Source organism: Etheostoma spectabile, unplaced genomic scaffold, assembly GCF_008692095.1.
Source record: "Etheostoma spectabile isolate EspeVRDwgs_2016 unplaced genomic scaffold, UIUC_Espe_1.0 scaffold00002038, whole genome shotgun sequence".
Classification (NCBI taxonomy): Eukaryota; Metazoa; Chordata; class Actinopteri; order Perciformes; family Percidae; genus Etheostoma; species Etheostoma spectabile.
This window is the reverse complement of record NW_022602843.1, coordinates 34,207-53,078: the sequence shown is the minus strand read 5'-3', so window position 1 is coordinate 53,078 and position 18,872 is coordinate 34,207. Positions and strand designations below refer to the sequence as shown.

General features: G+C 39.8%; 1 protein-coding gene and 3 non-coding genes across 4 annotated transcripts; 2 read left to right on the top strand and 2 right to left on the bottom strand.

Annotated features, from left to right (window-relative positions):
• The first annotated feature begins 1,988 nt into the window (after positions 1-1,988).
• On the top strand, positions 1,989-2,070 carry trnas-uga (transfer RNA serine (anticodon UGA)). The gene has a single exon. It is a non-coding gene; the product is annotated as a tRNA-Ser (tRNA).
• Positions 2,071-6,605: 4,535 nt separating this feature from the next.
• On the top strand, positions 6,606-6,678 carry trnat-ugu (transfer RNA threonine (anticodon UGU)). The gene has a single exon. It is a non-coding gene; the product is annotated as a tRNA-Thr (tRNA).
• A 2,051-nt stretch (positions 6,679-8,729) lies between these two features.
• Positions 8,730-8,802, bottom strand: trnat-ugu (transfer RNA threonine (anticodon UGU)). Its single transcript has one exon. It is a non-coding gene; the product is annotated as a tRNA-Thr (tRNA).
• Positions 8,803-15,782: 6,980 nt separating this feature from the next.
• Positions 15,783-17,721, bottom strand: LOC116675539 (uncharacterized). Its single transcript, XM_032507273.1, has 5 exons — positions 17,645-17,721; positions 17,444-17,555; positions 17,138-17,361; positions 16,873-17,044; positions 15,783-16,049 (listed from the first exon to the last, which is right to left on the bottom strand). Exons 1-5 carry the CDS (start codon positions 17,708-17,710, stop codon positions 15,937-15,939), a joined length of 687 nt encoding a protein of 228 aa, XP_032363164.1. The 5' UTR covers positions 17,711-17,721; the 3' UTR covers positions 15,783-15,936.
• Between the last annotated feature and the right edge of the window lie 1,151 nt (positions 17,722-18,872).

Genomic DNA, 18,872 nt, shown 5'->3' with positions numbered 1-18,872 from the left:
TACATGCAACTTAAAATCAGGTTCCACTGAGATTTGAACTCGATCGCTGGAGTCAAAGTCCGAGTGCTAACCATTACACCATGGAACCCTTTAAAAGTGTTGCGCAGGTTTGCCTGGAGTTCTTTCATAATATCCACATGTATGCTATTGAAGGCACCAACAGTGACAATGAAGATGAAAAAGCAACAATTGCTTGCCAACTTAAGTCATTTAGTTAGCTAGGTTCAGAGGATGTGGAAAGGCAAGTCAAAACAGGTTTTGAAGGACTTGCCACAGGAATCAGCAATGTACACGCTTCTCCTGTCTACTGTACGGTACAAAACACATGGTAACTTTACATCTGTTGACAATAAAGATTCTCACAAAACGCTGCACTTGCAATTGCGTTCTTGGGCACATTCATGTCCTCTTACATCAAGAACTGATAAATTCTTTAATCACGATATCATGTGTCAGACATTAGTTCCAGATGAAAACACTGGTTTCAGAAGTGGGATTTTAACCCCCCCTCCAGTGGGCTGCAACCTGAACGCAGCGCCTTGGACCGCTCGGCCATCCTGACTGATCCAACAGATGTTCAGTAGGACCTGTTTAAAAAATTATAAGATAGTGAATTAAACATGTCACTCTATTGTAGGTTCTCATCCTGTCATAGTTAACAAAATTTCTTCAACTGTCAGTCACATTATGGGGTGTTCATGGAGACATGGAAAGTCACCATTGTGGCAATGTGGCTTGACAATGGCATGGCATTGCGCGTGATGTGAAGGGAATGTGCAATACAGGCCAAATCCTATGGTGGGAATCAAGATCCACCAATGTTTCTGTCCACAATGTCCACCTGAATCCAGAAATGTCCCTGCCAGATGGGAAATAGACTGACATTGGGTCAACATTGTGCATTATCTCAAAATGTCCACCTGAGTCCACGAATAAACCTGCCAGATGGAAATAAACTGATAACTGTCTTCATGGTCTAAAAGTGTCATATATTGCCGTACAATTCCCACAATGAGTCCGATGTGTCCGTTTTGGTTCCTGATCCATGCTATTACCCCAAAAGTGCACAACTAGGCCAAGGGACATTGGACTTGGTAAAAAGGTCCTCCGCAGAAGTTTGTCTCTCATCCAGAGACTTCTTTAGTTTTTTACACAGAAAGGGTTTGACACAGTGCCCACTCCCCCACCCATATCTGACAATTGAAAGCTGTGGGGAAAGGGGGGTTCCAAAGCTAATAGACCATTCAACAAGCAATTCTGATGCACTATACTGGCCCATTCAGGATGAACACTGTATACTCTGACTGCAGCAACACAAGTTCAATTTCAATGATAGCTTATTTTATGGTGATTATGAGACTGAATACAAAGTGTGTATCCCCCATGCAACTCAAAGCCTATCACTTCCAGTCAATACTGTCAAGTTTGGAGCTCCTTCTGATTACATTAACAACCAGGTGACTCCTCAACATGCCCCCACCAACATAAGCTTACATTAAACTAGATGTGGAAAGTTGAAAGGTTGAATGTTTTCACCTGTGCTGTGGCTTAAAACCAGTTCCACCGAGATTTGAACTCAGATCGTGGATTCAGAGTCCAGAGTGCTAACCATTACACCATGGAACCGTCAAAAGAGTTTGCTAGGCAGTTTTCTCATTATATAACACATGTGTGATATTAAGGCACACAACAATCACAACAATTAAAATATCACGCCCCAATATATTCTCGGTTTTGAGTCCTCGCCCTCTTCTTTACGACATGGCCAGACGTAATCCGGCTAAGAAGCAGCACTTTTCACAGGTGGAGATTGAAACCCTGACATCTCATTTTAATTTGCAGTAAAGTATACACCTACATGTAAAGTGTACCCATATTTAAATAAACACACGGTAGCAAAGTTTATGCAGTGTTTTTTATTTTACTCGTGTTTTTTTTCGTGAGTCAGTGTAAATATTAGTGCAAATCAGTATTGCACTGCTTTTCAGGTTGTTGTGGCCGAGTGGTTAAGGCGATGGACTTGAAATCCATGGGGTCTCCCCTCGCAGGTTCGAATCCTGCCCAACAACGAGAGGCGCTGTTTAATTGTGGTCACACATCTCATTATGACAAACGGCAGATGTGCCTTCATGGATAACACTATAATATCAATAGTTACTGGAAGCCGCTGATGCATCTCTGAGCATTTATTTTCATTCTCAATGCACAGATGTGTTGCAGTTGATATGGCTTTGGTTCCCAGCCAGTAACTTTCTTTGAGAGACGTTACTTGCTTTATTCGTCAGAAGTAACCAGAAATGTTACTCTCCCAACCCGGTTTGATAAAACATTAGATCACTGTTATATCGCACAAATAAGGGAACATAACAATCAATCAAGCTGCCTCCATGAGGATCCACAGACATAGACATGTTCCACCACCCGCAATTAAGCCTGTCTCCTCAGCTTCTAGACGCCGCTGCATCACCTCGCATCTGCGTTTGTGACAGTTTCTCACAGTTAGCAAAGCTCACATAAAGCAAATGCTTGTGGCTTAAAGATCGAGCTCCCTGGAGTGATCCAACTCTGGGATTTATCCTTCTACAGAAGACCATAGAGGCAGCTTCTCCAATTTCTGAGTAACAGGAAAATAGCCTGATAAGCATACATGTGCAGCACGACCTCAAAAGGCCATAAAGCAAATGCTTGTGGCTTAAAGATCAAGTTGGCGCTCATAATACATCAGCCAGGCGCAGTCTGTGGCGCAATAGGTCAGCGCAGTCGGCTGTTAACTGAAAGGATGGTGGTTCAAGTCCACCCCGAGACGATTGTTGCTTAAATAACCTGGAGTTAGCCAACTCTAGGATCTATGAGCTCAAAGATAATCCAAGTGGCCTTATATCAGAAGGTACAGTTCTGCAAGCCATGTACATATTGATCTTTGCAGTCATTGGTATGCAGGTCACTTGATGTAATACAAGCAAATACGTAAGGCCCCACCCAACAGTTTAGTGATAGGTGGCGGCAACTGTATGTCAATGATCAAGCTGGTTGCTGTGACCAAGAAACCACCAGCAAAACGACTGATACATCATCAGTTCCAGAACTTTCTTGGATGCCAAATATTTGAATTCAAAGTCAGATTTCATTTGACATGTAAGAAAAAGGCAATGCACGTCCAGCTTCTACATTTCAGCATGAGTCAGCTTCCCAATTTCTGAGTAACAGGAAAATAGCCTGATAAGCATACATGTGCAGCTCAACCTCAAAAAGCCATAAAGCAAATGTTTGTGGCTTAAAGATCGAACTCCCGCTCATAAAACATCAGACATATGCAGTCTCTGTGGCGCAATAGGTCAGCGCAGTCGGCTGTTAACCGAAAGGATGTGGTTCAAGTCCACCCAGGGAAGTTTGTTGCTTAAATAATCTGGAGTGAGCCAACTCTGGGATTTTTCCTTCTGCAGAGACCATAGAGCAGCCCAAAGATAACCCAAGTGGCCTTACCTCTATTAGAAGGTACAGTTCTGCAAACCATGTACATATTAATCTTTACGGTCATCAGAGATGGAAGTAACAAAACACAAATACTTCATTACTGTACTCCAGTTGATTTTCAGGTATTTTTACTTTACTATTTATTTTTTGGCGACTTTTTACTTCTACTCGAATATCGGTACTTTCTACTCCCTACATTTACAAAATTGGCTTGTTACTTTAGTTTTGTACTAAAGGTTGTCTATCAGTGTGATTTGGAGTCCATGTCGGAGAATAGCGCGGACACCCCCTCACGCCGCGAGCGGGCGCACACGCCACACGGAGAAAAAAGTGAAAAAAAAAAAAAGAGACTAGCTGTCCGGAGGATAATCAGCTGAGATCGTGTGCGTCTTTGAGAACTGTAAGTCATATAACTGATGATGTCAGTTCATGTAAGCCTGTTGTTGTGTTGGTCTGTAGTTCTGGTACATTTAAAAGTTAGCTTGTTTACGTTCTTCTACTGTTGGCTAGGTTACACCTGGCTGTTGATTCGATATAATGGCGATTGTTGAACGTCCTTGCTCATTAAGATAATGTAATTAATAGTGGGTTCATTGTTATTATTACTAGCATATATGATTCCTTGTTATTTATTTATTTTATTACACACACACAGCCATAGCAGAGCTACCCCCCCCCCCCCCCATGTTTATCCTGATGCTTGATTGTAATAAAGCATCAACAGAGAGAAGGTGTCTCCATCTGTGTTTTAACAGACACACCTGGGACCAAATTGGAAACCAGAATCAGCTTTAAATCCAGTCCTAATCTAGTCCTCAATAAATTTTAAATAATTTCACTGGAGTTAGTTATTATTTTGCATCATCATACCAAAATGAATCTAATTGAATGGCAATATTCACGGAATTCTCACAAAATCACAACTGAATTCATATCTTGATACTTGCGTGAGAATCTTAATAACCTGGAGTCCCAGTCTCTGTCACAATAAATAGGCTATATGTTTATATATTTTTAGGCTACTTTTACTTCTATACTTTAAGTAAATTGCTAAGCCTTTACTTTGTTACTTTTTTACTTGAGTTCAGAAGTTAAATCAGTACTTATACTTTTACCAGAGTATTTATTAAGAAATTTCTCTCTACTTCTACTTGAGTAGGGAAGTGAGTACTTTTGCATCTCTGGATGTTAACACGTACTTCATCCGTCTTTGCTGTTGCATTGCGATAACAAATAACTACGTTTGTGTAAAGTAATCGACAGGCTTTATGCCTGTGTTGAGTAGGGAGGGAAATGTAATGCATACCCTACGTTTTATCTTCTTTAATATTTATCATGAAACGAGGAAGTGATATAGCGCCCTATTAACAAAAAGTGAGAAAACAGCAGTGAGAGAAACAAATCAAGGGAGTGAAGAGCAGGAAGAGGGAGAGCCAGAGGAGTTCTGGGAGTTTGGAGAGAGGGCGTGTGATGAAAGGGAGGGCTCTGACACAGAGAGGGATATTCCAGAGTGTGAGATGAAGAAGAGGGTGAGGAGGATGAAGAAGAGAGTGAGGAGGAAGAAAACATAAATGGGACAGAGGGAGGAACAGCCGAGGGACAGCAAGTGGATCCATGTGGATCAAGTACTGCACCATCATTTGTGATGAAGAAGGTTCTTACTATTTTCAAGCAGTGCAAATACAATTTCATTGTAGGTCTGCTGTGTGTCCTTAAAATTGTGCTTTCTGCTGCTGTAAATTCTTTTTTTGTGTCAATGCGGCTAATTTTACATGCAGGTATACATGCATACAGTGGTATGCATGCGATTAGGAACCCATGCTGAAGTTGTCCAAAAAGAGAAATTAAAAATCGTCTTTTGGAAATTGAGCTTATTGCCTTAATTTAATAAAAAGGAAAAACCAACCTTTAAGGACATCAAATGCGTTGTCCAGTGATGGTGGTATAGTGAGAGCATAGCTGCCTTCTAAGCAGTTGACATGGTTCAATTCCCAGCCATTGCAGTAGTTTTCATTGTTGTGGTTACTTGCTTTATTTATCAAGAAGTAGCCAGAAAGGTTACTTGCCCAACCCGATTTGATAAAAATATTAGATCTCTGTTATGGTACAATAAGAAAGCATATCAACCAATTAAGCTGCCTCCACGAGGATCCACAGACACAGGCAGGGCACTACAATTTGTTCTTTGCCCGTGTCTGGTAACTACTACTAACTAATTGAAAAGATTATGAACATTTGTCCAAACAGGTGTAGCTCTGCTTTTTGTATTATCTCATAGGTACTGGAAGCAACCCATCTCCACCAATGTATCTCTTAGCATTTATTTTCAGTCTCAATGCCCAGATGTGTACAAGATTTGCAGTGAACTTTGTATTGTCCAGCAGAAAGGCAGCAGGTGTGTTACTTTTTGATTATGATTTATACCATAGCAGTGCAATCATTTTAACCAGGTTTGATTTCAAGCCACCACAGTTGCATTTACAGGTTGAAGCCATATACAACATTAACATTACATGTTTTACCCAGTTTTCTTCTTTATTCTGTAATATTTCAATTTCTTGCGGTAAGTCATCCCAAAAGGATTAATAAAGATAAGTCTAAGTCTATCTCAGAAAAAAGTCAACAAATCTGAAAATCTTCAGGGTATGTAGCTCAGTGGTAGAGCTCCTGCTTTACATGTTACATGTTACCCCTAAGTGCAAACAGCAGAGCAGAATAGCACAGCGGAAGCGTGCTGGGCCCAAAACCCAGAGATCAATGGATCAAAACTATTCTCTACTAAATCCTATAGCAGAGGATGGTTCCTTGAACTTTCCCTGCAGTATAGCGACCCCCTGCTGACCTATTACCTAAAACTACGCATCTCTTCCCCATTGACTCCTCCAAATGACGCGTCTGCTTCTGAAGCATGAGTTTCTTGAACAAAGTAAAGATAGAGTATGCTGAGATCGAGTATGGTCACGTGACTGCACAACGACGTTTGATTGGTGAAACACAGTCATGTGGTAGAGCCTTCAGCGGAAGACTCTCTCTCTATAGCTCTCTCTGGAGCTGCTTGACAAAGATGGATGGATGGTTGGAACCTGGTCACTAGCTCATTGTAATCTTGCATGACAGGCAATCCTGTAGGAGGCGCTGTAGCTTAGTGGTTAAAGCACCTGTCTTGTAAACAGGAGATCCTGGGTCCAAATCCCAGCAGTGCCTAATCATCAGTTAATGTTTATGTTATTTGCACTACAAAGAGTGTATATATTTGTCATTTGTTTTGCTATAGTGCTTAACAAGCATTATATTATTTGCCCAATTGTGGCGTGTTGATGGGCAATAAATATCTAAAGTGAAATGGATTGGACCCATTTTTTAATGCTTTTAAACCTTGTTGTTGGGGCTGAACGTGGCCCAGTGTACACCAGTACCCTGTGACATCACTGTTGGGTGGGTTTCAGGTGCATGTGATGCTGACTGAGGTCAGAGGTGAAATGAACATGAACTTTACTGGCCAAGGCACTTTGGGCGCTGACTGTGTGATTTTAACATCTTCGATGCTGTTGTAATAAAAATTAATACATATTATTTGATATTAGTTGACTATATTGGGATATGCAACTGAAGGAAGAATCTTTATGCCTTTGCATTTTGGATGCTTTTCTGTTGTTTAGATATGGCTACATTCACATAAAGTATCCAAGAGTACAATACTGCACTCTGTTCAGTTGCTTACACCAAGTTCCTCGTAGCGGCTAATCCAAGTTTATCTCCTGAGGAGATGATGACACACCAACAGAGGTAATCTCTCCAACAACAAGGTGCTGCTGGGATTTGACCCAGGATCTCCTGTTTACTAGACAGTAAGGGTTGACGAGATCTCGTTTTACGAGATTTCTCGTCGAGGTGAAAAGTTGTCTCGTGAGGCGATGTGATGTCAGCGTGATGGAGCGTGAAATTACTATTGAGATCCCCCTGCCACTTTAAATCATTTGTTAGGAGTAAAATTTCTCGTGTGAAATTGTACTTTACTGCATATAATTCATTAAAATAGTAAAAAAAAAAAAGAAGTTAAATAACATTCATCATTAATAGTTGATTTCAAAATGCACTTTTGCATTTTGTGATTTTTCAGTTGAATAAAAACTATTTTCCATTCATATATTTCATCGAGGATTTCTTTAAATTTAAAAAAAAGTCTCGTCTCGTCTCGTTCTCGTGAACCCATCTCGTGATGTGTCTCGTCTCGTGGAGTAAGCGTCTCGTCACACACCCCTACTAGACAGGCACTTTAACCAACTAAGCCACAGCACCTCCACGAGTACCAACCGTGTTAAGTCTTAATTTATTTGGTGCAGAGACTACCTCTGTTTGCGTGTCATCATCATGTCAACCCAACTCCCGTTAAGATACCCTGGTAGCAAATGAATGGCATGTTACATTTACACAGAAACACCAATAACATGCCCACAAGGTGTTCTATTTGCCTGATAACTAATGAAATTAATTATAAAATGCACTACTTTGGCTCCACTACAGTTCTGTGTCAGTCAACTGCTCATTTCACTCACACTGAGTGAACTTTAACCAACTAAGCCACAGCACCTCTGGGGATGAACACGTTTCAGTAAACAACTGAACAGAGTACAGTGGAGTATTGTGCACTTTGGATACTTTAAGTGAATGTAGCCATGTCTAAACAACAGAAAAATATCCAAGATGCAAAGGCATATAGGGAAGGATGATATTTTGAGAAATTACAGTTTATTGGCGGTTGACCTCACCTGAGGAGGTAATAGAGCGGTGGAAGGTGATTCTTCCTTAGTTTGCATATCCCGATATAGTCAACAATATCAAATAATTAATTTATTAATTTTCATTCCAGAAGCATCGAAGACGTTAAAATCACACAGTCAGCGCCCAAAGTGCCTTGGCTGGTAAAGTTCATGTTTATTTCACCTCTGACCTCAGTCAGCATCACACGCCTGAAACCTCACCCAAGAGTGATGTCACAGGGTCATGTGTACACTGGGGCCACATTCAGCCCCACCCAACAAAACAAGTTTAAAGCATTAAAATGGGTCCAATCCATTTCCCTTTAGATATTTATTGCCCATCAACAGGCCACATGGGGCAAAATTATTATGGTTGTTAAGCACTTAGCAAAAATAATAACAAATATATACACTTTGTAGTGCAGATAACATAAATATTAACTGATAATGAGGCATTGCTGGGATTTGGACCCGGATCTTCATTAATTGATAACTAGGCACTGCTGGGATTTGGACCCAGGATCTCCTGTTTACAAGACACGCGCTTTAACCACTAAGCTACAGCGCCTTCTACAGAGGAGCCTGTCTTGCAAGAATACAATGAGCTAATGAACAGGGTTGCTTCCATTCATCATCATTGTCCAGCCAGCTCCAGTAGGGGACCCCTACAAACTCCGGCAAATGAAAACAGCTGGACGTGTCCTTGAGCGACACCTCAGGACTCACTATTCATAGGCAGGCCTACCGAGAACAACAGAAGTCTTATGCAAGGACTTGAGAGATGAGAGACCCTTTCCCCACAGCCCTGGTAAAATCCAACCTCCATGCCATAAGTCCCCATCATCACAAAGGTCATTACCACATCCCTCCGGTCAGCCAATGTTCCATCAACTGAAACAGCTGTTATCATGCCATTCACATGGAAAGCCATGGAAAGCTTAAAACACAGTCCTAATTTAGTCCTCCTCAACAGTCCACATAGCAGTTGGTGTGTGGCGTGTCTGTTTTTATTATTTCTCCATGTTAACAGTATTGACCCATACGGTAGGCATTTTAACCTCAGCTGACACGCTCATGCCATGCAGGCAGTGTGCAGGAGCCCTAAGCTTCCAAGGTAAGACTGAAATTCATGATAATAAACCTTTACATACAATCTTCACACTAAAGTTGCAAAAACACCTCCAATAAAGGCTTTTATGGTACAATACAACATCACATGTCACTTTAGTGATCTAAAAAAATCAGGCAATAACTGGGTTGCACACGTTAAGTAGCACATTTTGCTTGATGCCATGATAATTGTACACTTTGGCATCCTTAACACTTTCAGACACTGTATCATTTAAGTAACATGCACAAGTCTTTAAAAAGAAATGTGACTGTTTTTCATGCAGGTTTGCATCATAACAATGCGGGTGCTATCTCTAATGAACAATGGCCAACCTACATCCATCTTGATGGCACCCAAATCTCTGTGCTGATCTCCCTGCTTGGATGGCAAGTCATCTGGTGGATTTTTTTTCCGTCAAGAGGAAGCTGATCAAGAGGGAGAGTTGTTTTATTGTACCACTAGCAGTAAAGTTTATTTGTCTGGAGCCATAAAATTGCATTAGGTTATCAACGTTTTCAGCGAAAAAGAAAACCACAGCTCAAGTCCCTGGTAAGGCAACAGCTTGATTCTGGGATATGTATGAGTGCTCGCTATTGTCATCTGCATGCAGGTTTGCTGGATGTTCACATTCTGCTAGTCGCCATGATGAGTTTGTGACTTTGAGCTTTTTAATTAACCTTTTTGGCCAATTTTCAACCAGTTTGTGCAATAACATTTGGTGTTGCCATTGTGCAAATTATGGTCTACCCTCCTGCTGTCCAGAAGACGGTGATCATGGCAACAGCTCAATGGTCTTTCATTTACTTGCACTTTAATCTGTAGTTCAGCAGATTGTTTTTTCCACAGTCACTTGCTTTTGAAGCCTGGGTAGCTCAGTCGGTAGAGCATCAGACTTTTAATCTGAGGGTCCAGGGTTCAAGTCCCTGTTTCAGGTGTAGAGTTGCACATTCTGCTAGATGAGTTGGTCCATTTGACATGCTTGTATGGACTGGACAAATTCAGACACTATCATATCAGTGTGGTTTCCATGCGCAAGTCTTTAAAAGAATTGTGACTGTTTTTCAAGCAGGTTTGTATCATAACAATGTTGTTGGTAAGTCTAAATGAAAATGGGCAACCTACATCCATCTTGCTAGCACCAAATCTCTGTACTCATCTCCCTGCTTGGATAGTATGTCCAAGGACATACCATTTATTTCTATAACCCTTTTCATTGGTTTGCTACCACTCTTAAATAATTCCTTTCATTGTATCAATCTCAGAAATAACCAAAGAATGACAAATTTCATTCATGTGCTTGTGTTTCAACCAACTTTCACTTTTTAGCAGCAGTAGTGTTTTTTTAGTTTTTTTAAACACCTGCCCCGTGTGAGGGTTGAACTCACAACTTTCAGATTATGAGACTGACGCGCTGCCTACTGCGCCAACGAGGCAACAAAAGACATTGCAATGGTTGGGAAAATCTCAGAAAAACTAACAATTTGGTTGTCAATCTTATAAAAACAATGTATGTGGAGACCTATGTTCTCACAACAGGCTAAGATCAACACTAGATGCTTTGTCATGACCCCATGAAAAGGGGAGACAAAAGACTGTGTGCAAAGGTTGTATACATGTATGCATGGTGTATGCATGGGGATTGTTGTGAGGTATGGTGTCAGTGATTTTATGCTGGACAGTGTAAAACTAACAAAGGTGAGCGGGAGAGGTGCTGGACTGAGAGACCTCTAGGGCAATCACAGATGCACAACCATCTAAAAACACTACTGAGTGAATAAGTTCAGAAAATGAAGAAATTGTTTCAGAAAGCTTATGAAGCTTCATTTGACCATAACTATTAACCAGCTGAACTTGGTAAAGGTATGAGGTACTCCTGCATAGCTAGCCAGTGATTTACATCCTGTAGATGGTGGTCGGCATGCCAACGAGGCTTGGAAATTTGCAGATGGTGATTCAGAGGAGATGTAACAGTTTAAAGTTTAAAGTAACTTAATTTTCTAAATTGTCCACCTACAGTGCCAACGAGAGCTCTTCTCTAATATTACCACCCGGGTACGCAATAGCTATTCAACTTTAGAGGTATTGTTGATCTCAGAAACAACGATAGACAGCACCATCTTATCACAACGCCCTGTTTGTGTTTCTTCAAAGTTTGCAAAACATTCATCTGAACTCGCAAATCAATTGCGAGATTTTGGAGGTCAAAGGTTCAATGTCAAGGTGACTGTGTCCTCATGTCTGTCCATCCTATTCTTGTGAATGCAATATCCCTGAACGCCTAGGGGAAGACCTTTAAATTTGGCATACATAACCACTAGAGTCGCGGATGAACTGATTTCGATTTTGGAGGTCAAAGGTCAAGGTTACTGTTTCATTTCATTTCTCCTGACCTGGTGAGCTTTGGAGATGTAAATTTGTGGGTTCAAGTCCCCATCTGGGGTGAATTTCAGCAGATTGGCACAATGAAGCGTCCTGGGCCTCTGACCTAGAGGTTGATGGATTGAACCATCCTCTGCTAACGCTGATTTCCATGGTAAGGTGAATCATGATATAATGCTTGAAAAGTTGTTGACAGCCCATAAAAAGTGGCAAGTCATGTTCTGGCAGATTAAAAATTGACATCCACTACCCTGTCAGGATCCTGTAGTAATGTGGTTGGACTGTTTAAAGGTTTTGATCTATCCATCGGTTGCATGGATGGACATCAATACCCCGTCTATCACCTGATCGCTGTCTTGTCTTTGTCGCTCAACGACTATTTGGGCTCACACCTAAACACACCTGAAGCATCTCAGCCTAAAATCACGCTGCCCTCAAAGGACTCTCAAGCACTCCCAGCTGTGCTTTGCAGAAGAGTGCCTTGTTTTCTTTTAGCTTGGGAAAAGGCTTTAGCTTATGACAAGGTAAACAGATTGCACCATTGTGCTACTCATTAGTGGGTCCACTTCAGTTATGTATTGAAGCACATCCTTAGAGCTAATGGCCCTCATTTATTAACCTAACGTACGACAGGCTTCACGTGAAGATTCATGAAACGTTCGTATCACACCAATCAGAGCGTAAGAATGATCGTACATTGATAATGCAGCGGCTAGAAACGATTGTAATTTAAATATCACGCCCCAATATATTCTCAGTTTTGAGGCCTCGCCTCTATTATTTATGACATGGCCAGACATAATCCGCTAAGAAGCGCACTTTTCAGAGGTGGGGATTTAAGCCTGACATCCCGGTGCTCTGGTGCAGCCAGATACCACCAGGCCCAGGAATATGCCGCCTAAGAAAAATGCAGTCCTACCCGATGAAGAATAAACATTGTGAAAATAACGAAATATGAATACATTAAACATATACGGGCATTGAACATATTGGCAGTCTCAGTCTTTGGATGGTTATAGGTACGCCCCGTCAGACATGTCATGATATAGTACACAGTAAAACTGAAGTGTTAATTTAACTCCTATAGAGTTGAAATTGACTCCGTTTCAGATAACATTTGGTCCCGCTCAAAATCAGTGTAAAATTAACTCTTTGGTCAGTGTTAAGTTTTTAGAGTTAATTCTACTCAATATTGTGTAAAAAATAACAATGAAATGTGTAAATGTATTTAACACTGTAGTTTAATTGCACTGTTAAGAGTAATATGATCACACTGTAGAGTTAATTTTTTTACAATTTTCCTTTAAAAAATGACACTTTAAGTGTAATATTTACTTTTCATTTCTCAGTGATTTAAAAAATTATAAATCATAAGATGCAGTGTTACTGAATTATAGAACTATCAACTACAATCAAATGAAAACAAGCACAATCACAATAGATCACAGCACTCACCATTTATTTTCACAAAAAAAAGAAAGCATTTCAATGTCAGTGAAATTACATTGCAAACCCATTGCCTTGTCTCTGACAGAAACATATCTTCATCATAAAAATGTTTACCAGAGAAAGCAATATGGCACGATGAGGAGAGTTGTGTCATTCCCTCCATATGACATTTGTATGTCAAAAGGCCTAGGGTAATGCAGGTTGTCGACATGAAAAAAAACATAATCCTGCTTTGATTTGATCACCTCATAAGCATGGAAATGTTCTTGAAAAGTTACTGTAACTAAAGGCACTGTGAGTAGCAACAGTTTTTCAAACATTATCAGAACTGACTCAATCTGATAAAACACGGGCATTTCAGATTCAACTTTCCCACAGATAACCAAGTTTGGTCGATAAACAAAACCCATTATGTTTAGCCCAATTAACCTTCATAACCTGAATGCTGATGGGCACTTGCATTGCCATAGCAATTCCAGAACCTCCTTTTACCATATTTAAAGACACCATTTTTCCTGGACCAATGTCAAACCGACTAAAAGTTGTTGAATTTCGCCAACTATATGCCATATGAATCTGATGCTTTTTTGCAAGCGTTTTGGTAATATTTTTAAACGATTTAAGCTGTTTTTTGAAAAAATTATGCTTGCCTTCATACCTCATACACCAACTATGAAGGACAGGCCCAATTTTTTGGATGCAGCGGGGATAGTGGACAAGAAAATGATGCTTTGGTAAAAGGTTTTTTCTGAGGATACAACTTTTTAAACAGTGTGTGGTGATCCACAATTAAATGTTTTAAATATACACATAACCTTGAGATAACATAGGCGAGAATATGATGTTTATTATTTGAAGAAGTAAAGAAGCAGGCTCCAGTGTTGGTCAGTAGAAGTAAACAAATCTCCAAAGATAAGAGGAACATTCCTCAGTAAGCACCAGGACTGAACTGCATTCAGTCCCAGATCATTAGATCCTTCACTTAAATTAACAGCTACAGGTCTGTTGTTTCTCTCCATGAAACCATAATCAAAACTTTGTATTCTTGAATGTATTTCTGCTGATGTAACATGCTTTTCCTTCAAATACAGAAATAATAACTTCAATTCGTACTGGCCCACCCCTTCTAACACATCATGCATCACATCAACTGAGAAGTTCTCTGTTGTGTGAAAATACTCCAATGAATTTAATATGCATGACCTTTTCACACCAAAAACGTAGGGAAGGGATGGATTACAAGCCATTTCTTGACAGTGAGCAGTGTGTACATCTTTGGTGCGCAAAACTATTTTGGAAGAGTCTTCAGAGAATTCTGTCTGAAAGTCCTCCTTTTCCGCTAAACAGAACCTGCAACAGTACCTTGCACTGAAAGACTCCACTAGACCAAACAAACAATGCAATCCCAAATTATCACCAGTAACCTGCACTACAGTGCCACGAACAAAACCATTGTATAATGGAATCTCAATACCATCACTCTCTAACACTTTAATATCTCGAACAATGGGAGCAAAAATTTCACTAAAACCATAACGTTTAACATCTTGAGCATGAAATAAGGCGCACAGGTGTATGTTAGCTAAAAAGAATTCCATTTTGGAGAGAAGTTTCTTAAAGTAAAATATACTCCACCTAATTTATGAATACCTCGCTTTGGACCCAGAGGGTTGGCGACCTCAAAGTCATCATAGAACATCTGGATCTGTATTGTCTGCTTCTCAGTTGAGAACAGGGGGTGACTTTTAAAAAAGATCCATCACAAATATCTCTCAGTCTAGAGTCGCTGGTTGCTGAGCGTTGCAACATTTCTGCAACATACGGACTTTTAAATATTGACTGCAGTGTAGATAAAATTGGAATATACATGAATTTATCTTGAACTACTACCTGATCATATGTTCCAGTCTTTTTATTTCGTCTTGTGTCAAATCTTGAACCAATCACACATTCAATTGGTTCAACCATTTCCCACTTGTCAGTCATAAATTTTGATCGTTTGTATTCCGAATTTAGAATTGTGAAAGGATTCTCTAACCCCTCAAACACGCCTCAACTTTCTTGCACATTTCCGTTTCTCTTTCATTACTAAATACATGCTTTATCACTGTCTCTTTAGCATGCTGATGGATATCTTGAACAATCTCTTCCATGGAAGTCACTACAGAATTCAGTGTACTTTGAGCAACACCTGCTGCCTTTAGATCAGAAATTACAGCTGAACAACTATTTACAATGTATGGCGAAGATAACTGTGACTCGGCCTCTAACTCTTCAGTCGACTCTTCAACATGAAAAACATTACTTGTATTGATGGTGCTTTGAGGATATGAAAGATCAGATTCCACAGAATCAACTAAACTGCTTCCATGGCACTTATTAAGATGCTTTCTTAAACCTGAAAAACTACCAAAAGAACGTGAGCATCCTTCTTGACCACACTTCAAAAAAAGAGTCCTGCCTGTACATAGTCCATGAATTACCTTAAAGTGCTTAACAAGGTTGTTTGGACTTCCATGGTCACTTTTGCAAAGAAAACACTTCATAGTTTTATCTCAACTAACGCACCATTCTTGCTCGCAACTCCGCAACTCTAGGGTCTCCTTTGTTTCCCCCATGTCGATGTTATAGATGGTTGTTTGCACAAAAGTGAAAAAGCTGCTCAGGGAAGAACTGTATGACGTACCAAAGACGTAATGGGCTTTAAAGAGTTCGTCAAAAGCGCCAACTGAACCTTTTGCCTTGCATGGAAGTGCATTCTTGTCAACCACAATGAAGAAGGAGTGAATGGTGCTTTGTGTGGATCCCTGGGCGAGAAGGTAGGGCTGACTGCTTTGGGTGATGTTGTCTAGATGCTGCTGCACACTGGTTCCAACCTACAACAAAACACATTTAACAGAATTGTTTTAGTGACTAATTTCTGACAATAGATCAGATCACCTCAAACTGTGCACAAGATGGAAGTGATGGAAGATATATTTTAAACAACTCTTAAAGGATTAGTTCACTTTGAAAACATTTTTTGCTGATAATTTACTTACCCCTATGTCATCCAAGATGTCCATGTCTTTCTTTCTTCATTTTAAAAAAAAATTAAGGTTTGAGGAAAACATTACAGGATTTTTCTCCATATAATGGACTTCAATGGGGACCAATGGTTTGAGGGTTTTGAAAACGACTGTTTGTTTTGCTAGATAAGAACTTTATTTCTCTGCTGAGATCATGTCGAGACTTTGAAGCTACATTGAGACAGACTTGAACCCTCAAACCATTGGTCCCCATTGAAGTCCAGTATATGGAGAAAAATCCTGTAATGTTTTCCTCAAACCTTTTTGACTGAAGAAAGAAAGACATGAACATCTTGGATGACATGCGTGTTAGTAAATTATCAGCCAAAATGTTTTTAGAAGTGAACTAATCATTTAAGCATACCTTTTGAAATCTGATGAGCTGATCTACAGCTTGATATGCAGACAGCTTTCCCGCCTCTTTCTACCTTGTGCAGATGGTGGTAGCAAATGTAGCAGCAGCAAGATGGCAGACATGTCACTGTCCCAGCCTACAAATAAGTGAATAAAAACCTGGTTAACATTATACCATAGTATAGCATTCAAATTGACAACTAGCACCAATATGGAAATGTACACTTTCTACACACCTACTTAACCCACAATAAAAGTAAAACAGTTCCATTCATACCATTCTCAACTTCAGCAGCTGACTCAGCATTGCGCATCAAATCCAAGAGTTCTGTGGTGGGTACAAGTCCATGGCTTTCCTTTATTACTTTTGCTTTGAAAGTGGTTGGCCACTTCTCCAAAAATTTGTTGGCCGTGGCCTCACCAAACAGAAGTCTGAAATCTTGTTCTATCTGCAATGTAACACACATAGACAGAAGTGATGAGTGATACATAATGCTACATTGGATATTTTGGTGATGCAATGAATTATTAAGATGTCATACCAGTCCTGGTGTGTCCAGAAATCGTGGGAAGACCAAGAAGACATCTGATGATTTGGCTTCATCGTTGACCATTGCTTGCCGATATATGAAGGTCATTTTCATCTTCTCACGGACAGTCTTTTCATCAGAAGAGTGTTTTAAAACAGCAATAGCTGCTTCCACATCCTCATCAGACAGCTCTCTATCATTGGCGAAGGGCTGACGACCACGGCCTGGCCCACCAACTTAAGAGAAAATACAATGTTAAGAACTAATTTCTGTACAATTCACAGGTTATAATCACATGTCACTGATCAGTAAACATACCTTTAGGAGATTTGCTGACTGAGGCACCTCTTTCCTCTGCTGATTTTCTCTGTATGGTCTTCAATCGCCATGCAAGGTATCCCGAACCACTCTCCGGATCGTAGTAATGTTCCTATGCAATTATAATAATTTATAAAGGAGTACTATTAACATTTCAAACAGTGAATATGTGCATAATGTTGCACTAACCCATTTACTTACATATCCATGTTGTGAGTATGGGTCTTCTAGATAGGGAAACAAGGTTACTATCCCCTGTGCATACATCACTCTAACACTTTTGGGGGGGATGTCCTAGCAAATGAATTCAAAGTTAACATCATACTCATTGACATTGCACAACACAATTTACATAATTAATAACTGTAAAATAATACAATGTTTCTTTATAGCCCCTTAATGCTTACCCATGTTTTCTGTCATCTCAGCAGCAAGTATGTTAATCATCTGTCTTCTGGTGGCATCTGTCAGAGATTTGGTTTTTCCATACTCTTGCATAATGCGTTCACCACCAGGTTTTGATGTTAGGATTTTTTCAATCAACTATAGGTGGAATAAAATGTGCTTTCCGTTATTGTGAAACCATATGTAATGTTGAAAAAAATACTTATCTAGAACACTTCCCATGGTGAAACACATTCAGATTGGACTTAACAGCAATTTCCACCACTTACCGATTTTGCCTCGTAGTTTATGTGGCATGGCCTTTTAGGCTGGCTTCCTTCGTCAGCGGCTACTTCTTCAACAGGGTCACCCATCATTAAATTCAGGATGATGGTGTCATCAGATGTACCCGAGCATGATGATGATTGAGAGGCACCTGTTCATTATGAAATATGTACAAAATATAAACACATTACAAGAATCAGTTATTTTTAAGACAATAAATATTCTCATTCCGGCCTTTAAACTAAACAAAATAATTTGTGAATTGTCTGAATAAATACCAAGTCCTCCATTGCCCAGCATGATTCTGAAAGTTCCAGGTGACTCCTTCACTATTTCTTCAAAACCTCTGTGTCAACTTCTGTGTCTGACTGGTCATAAACCTTAATGTCTGGCTGCCTGCTTTCTGGTATGTTGAATTTTAGACATGCTGTTTAAAAAAGTTTAATAAAGAAAAAACATTACTTTGTCACAAGAATCAATGGTCATATTTAATTTTGTATTCAAAAAAAGATGAAAGACCTGCACCGGAGTTTGAACAGCAATGATTATTGACCTAACTAGATATCATAGCATAATAGGTTAATGCTGTATTATTTTGTTATTGGGTGATGTATTTTGCTTTAACCTAATGTACCCACCTTCTTTCAAGAAAGCATCGAATGTCAGCTCAGACAGCTTGACGTATTTCTGCTCTTCCCCGAATTGAACACGCAACAGCATTTTGCCCCTGTTAACATAGAAAATATATTCAAAATCATAA

Bases quoted from the DNA above. Each gene is read 5' to 3' on its own strand.
- LOC116675539 (XM_032507273.1), bottom strand. From the start codon at position 17,710: ATGTATGCACAGGGGATAGTAACCTTGTTTCCCTATCTAGAAGACCCA. The intron at 17,556-17,644 runs GTAAGTAAATGG...ATAATTGCATAG, and splicing joins CATACTCACAACATGGATAT to GAACATTACTACGATCCGGA. The intron at 16,050-16,872 runs GTATGAATGGAA...GTTTTGTTGTAG, and splicing joins AGCTGCTGAAGTTGAGAATG to GTTGGAACCAGTGTGCAGCA.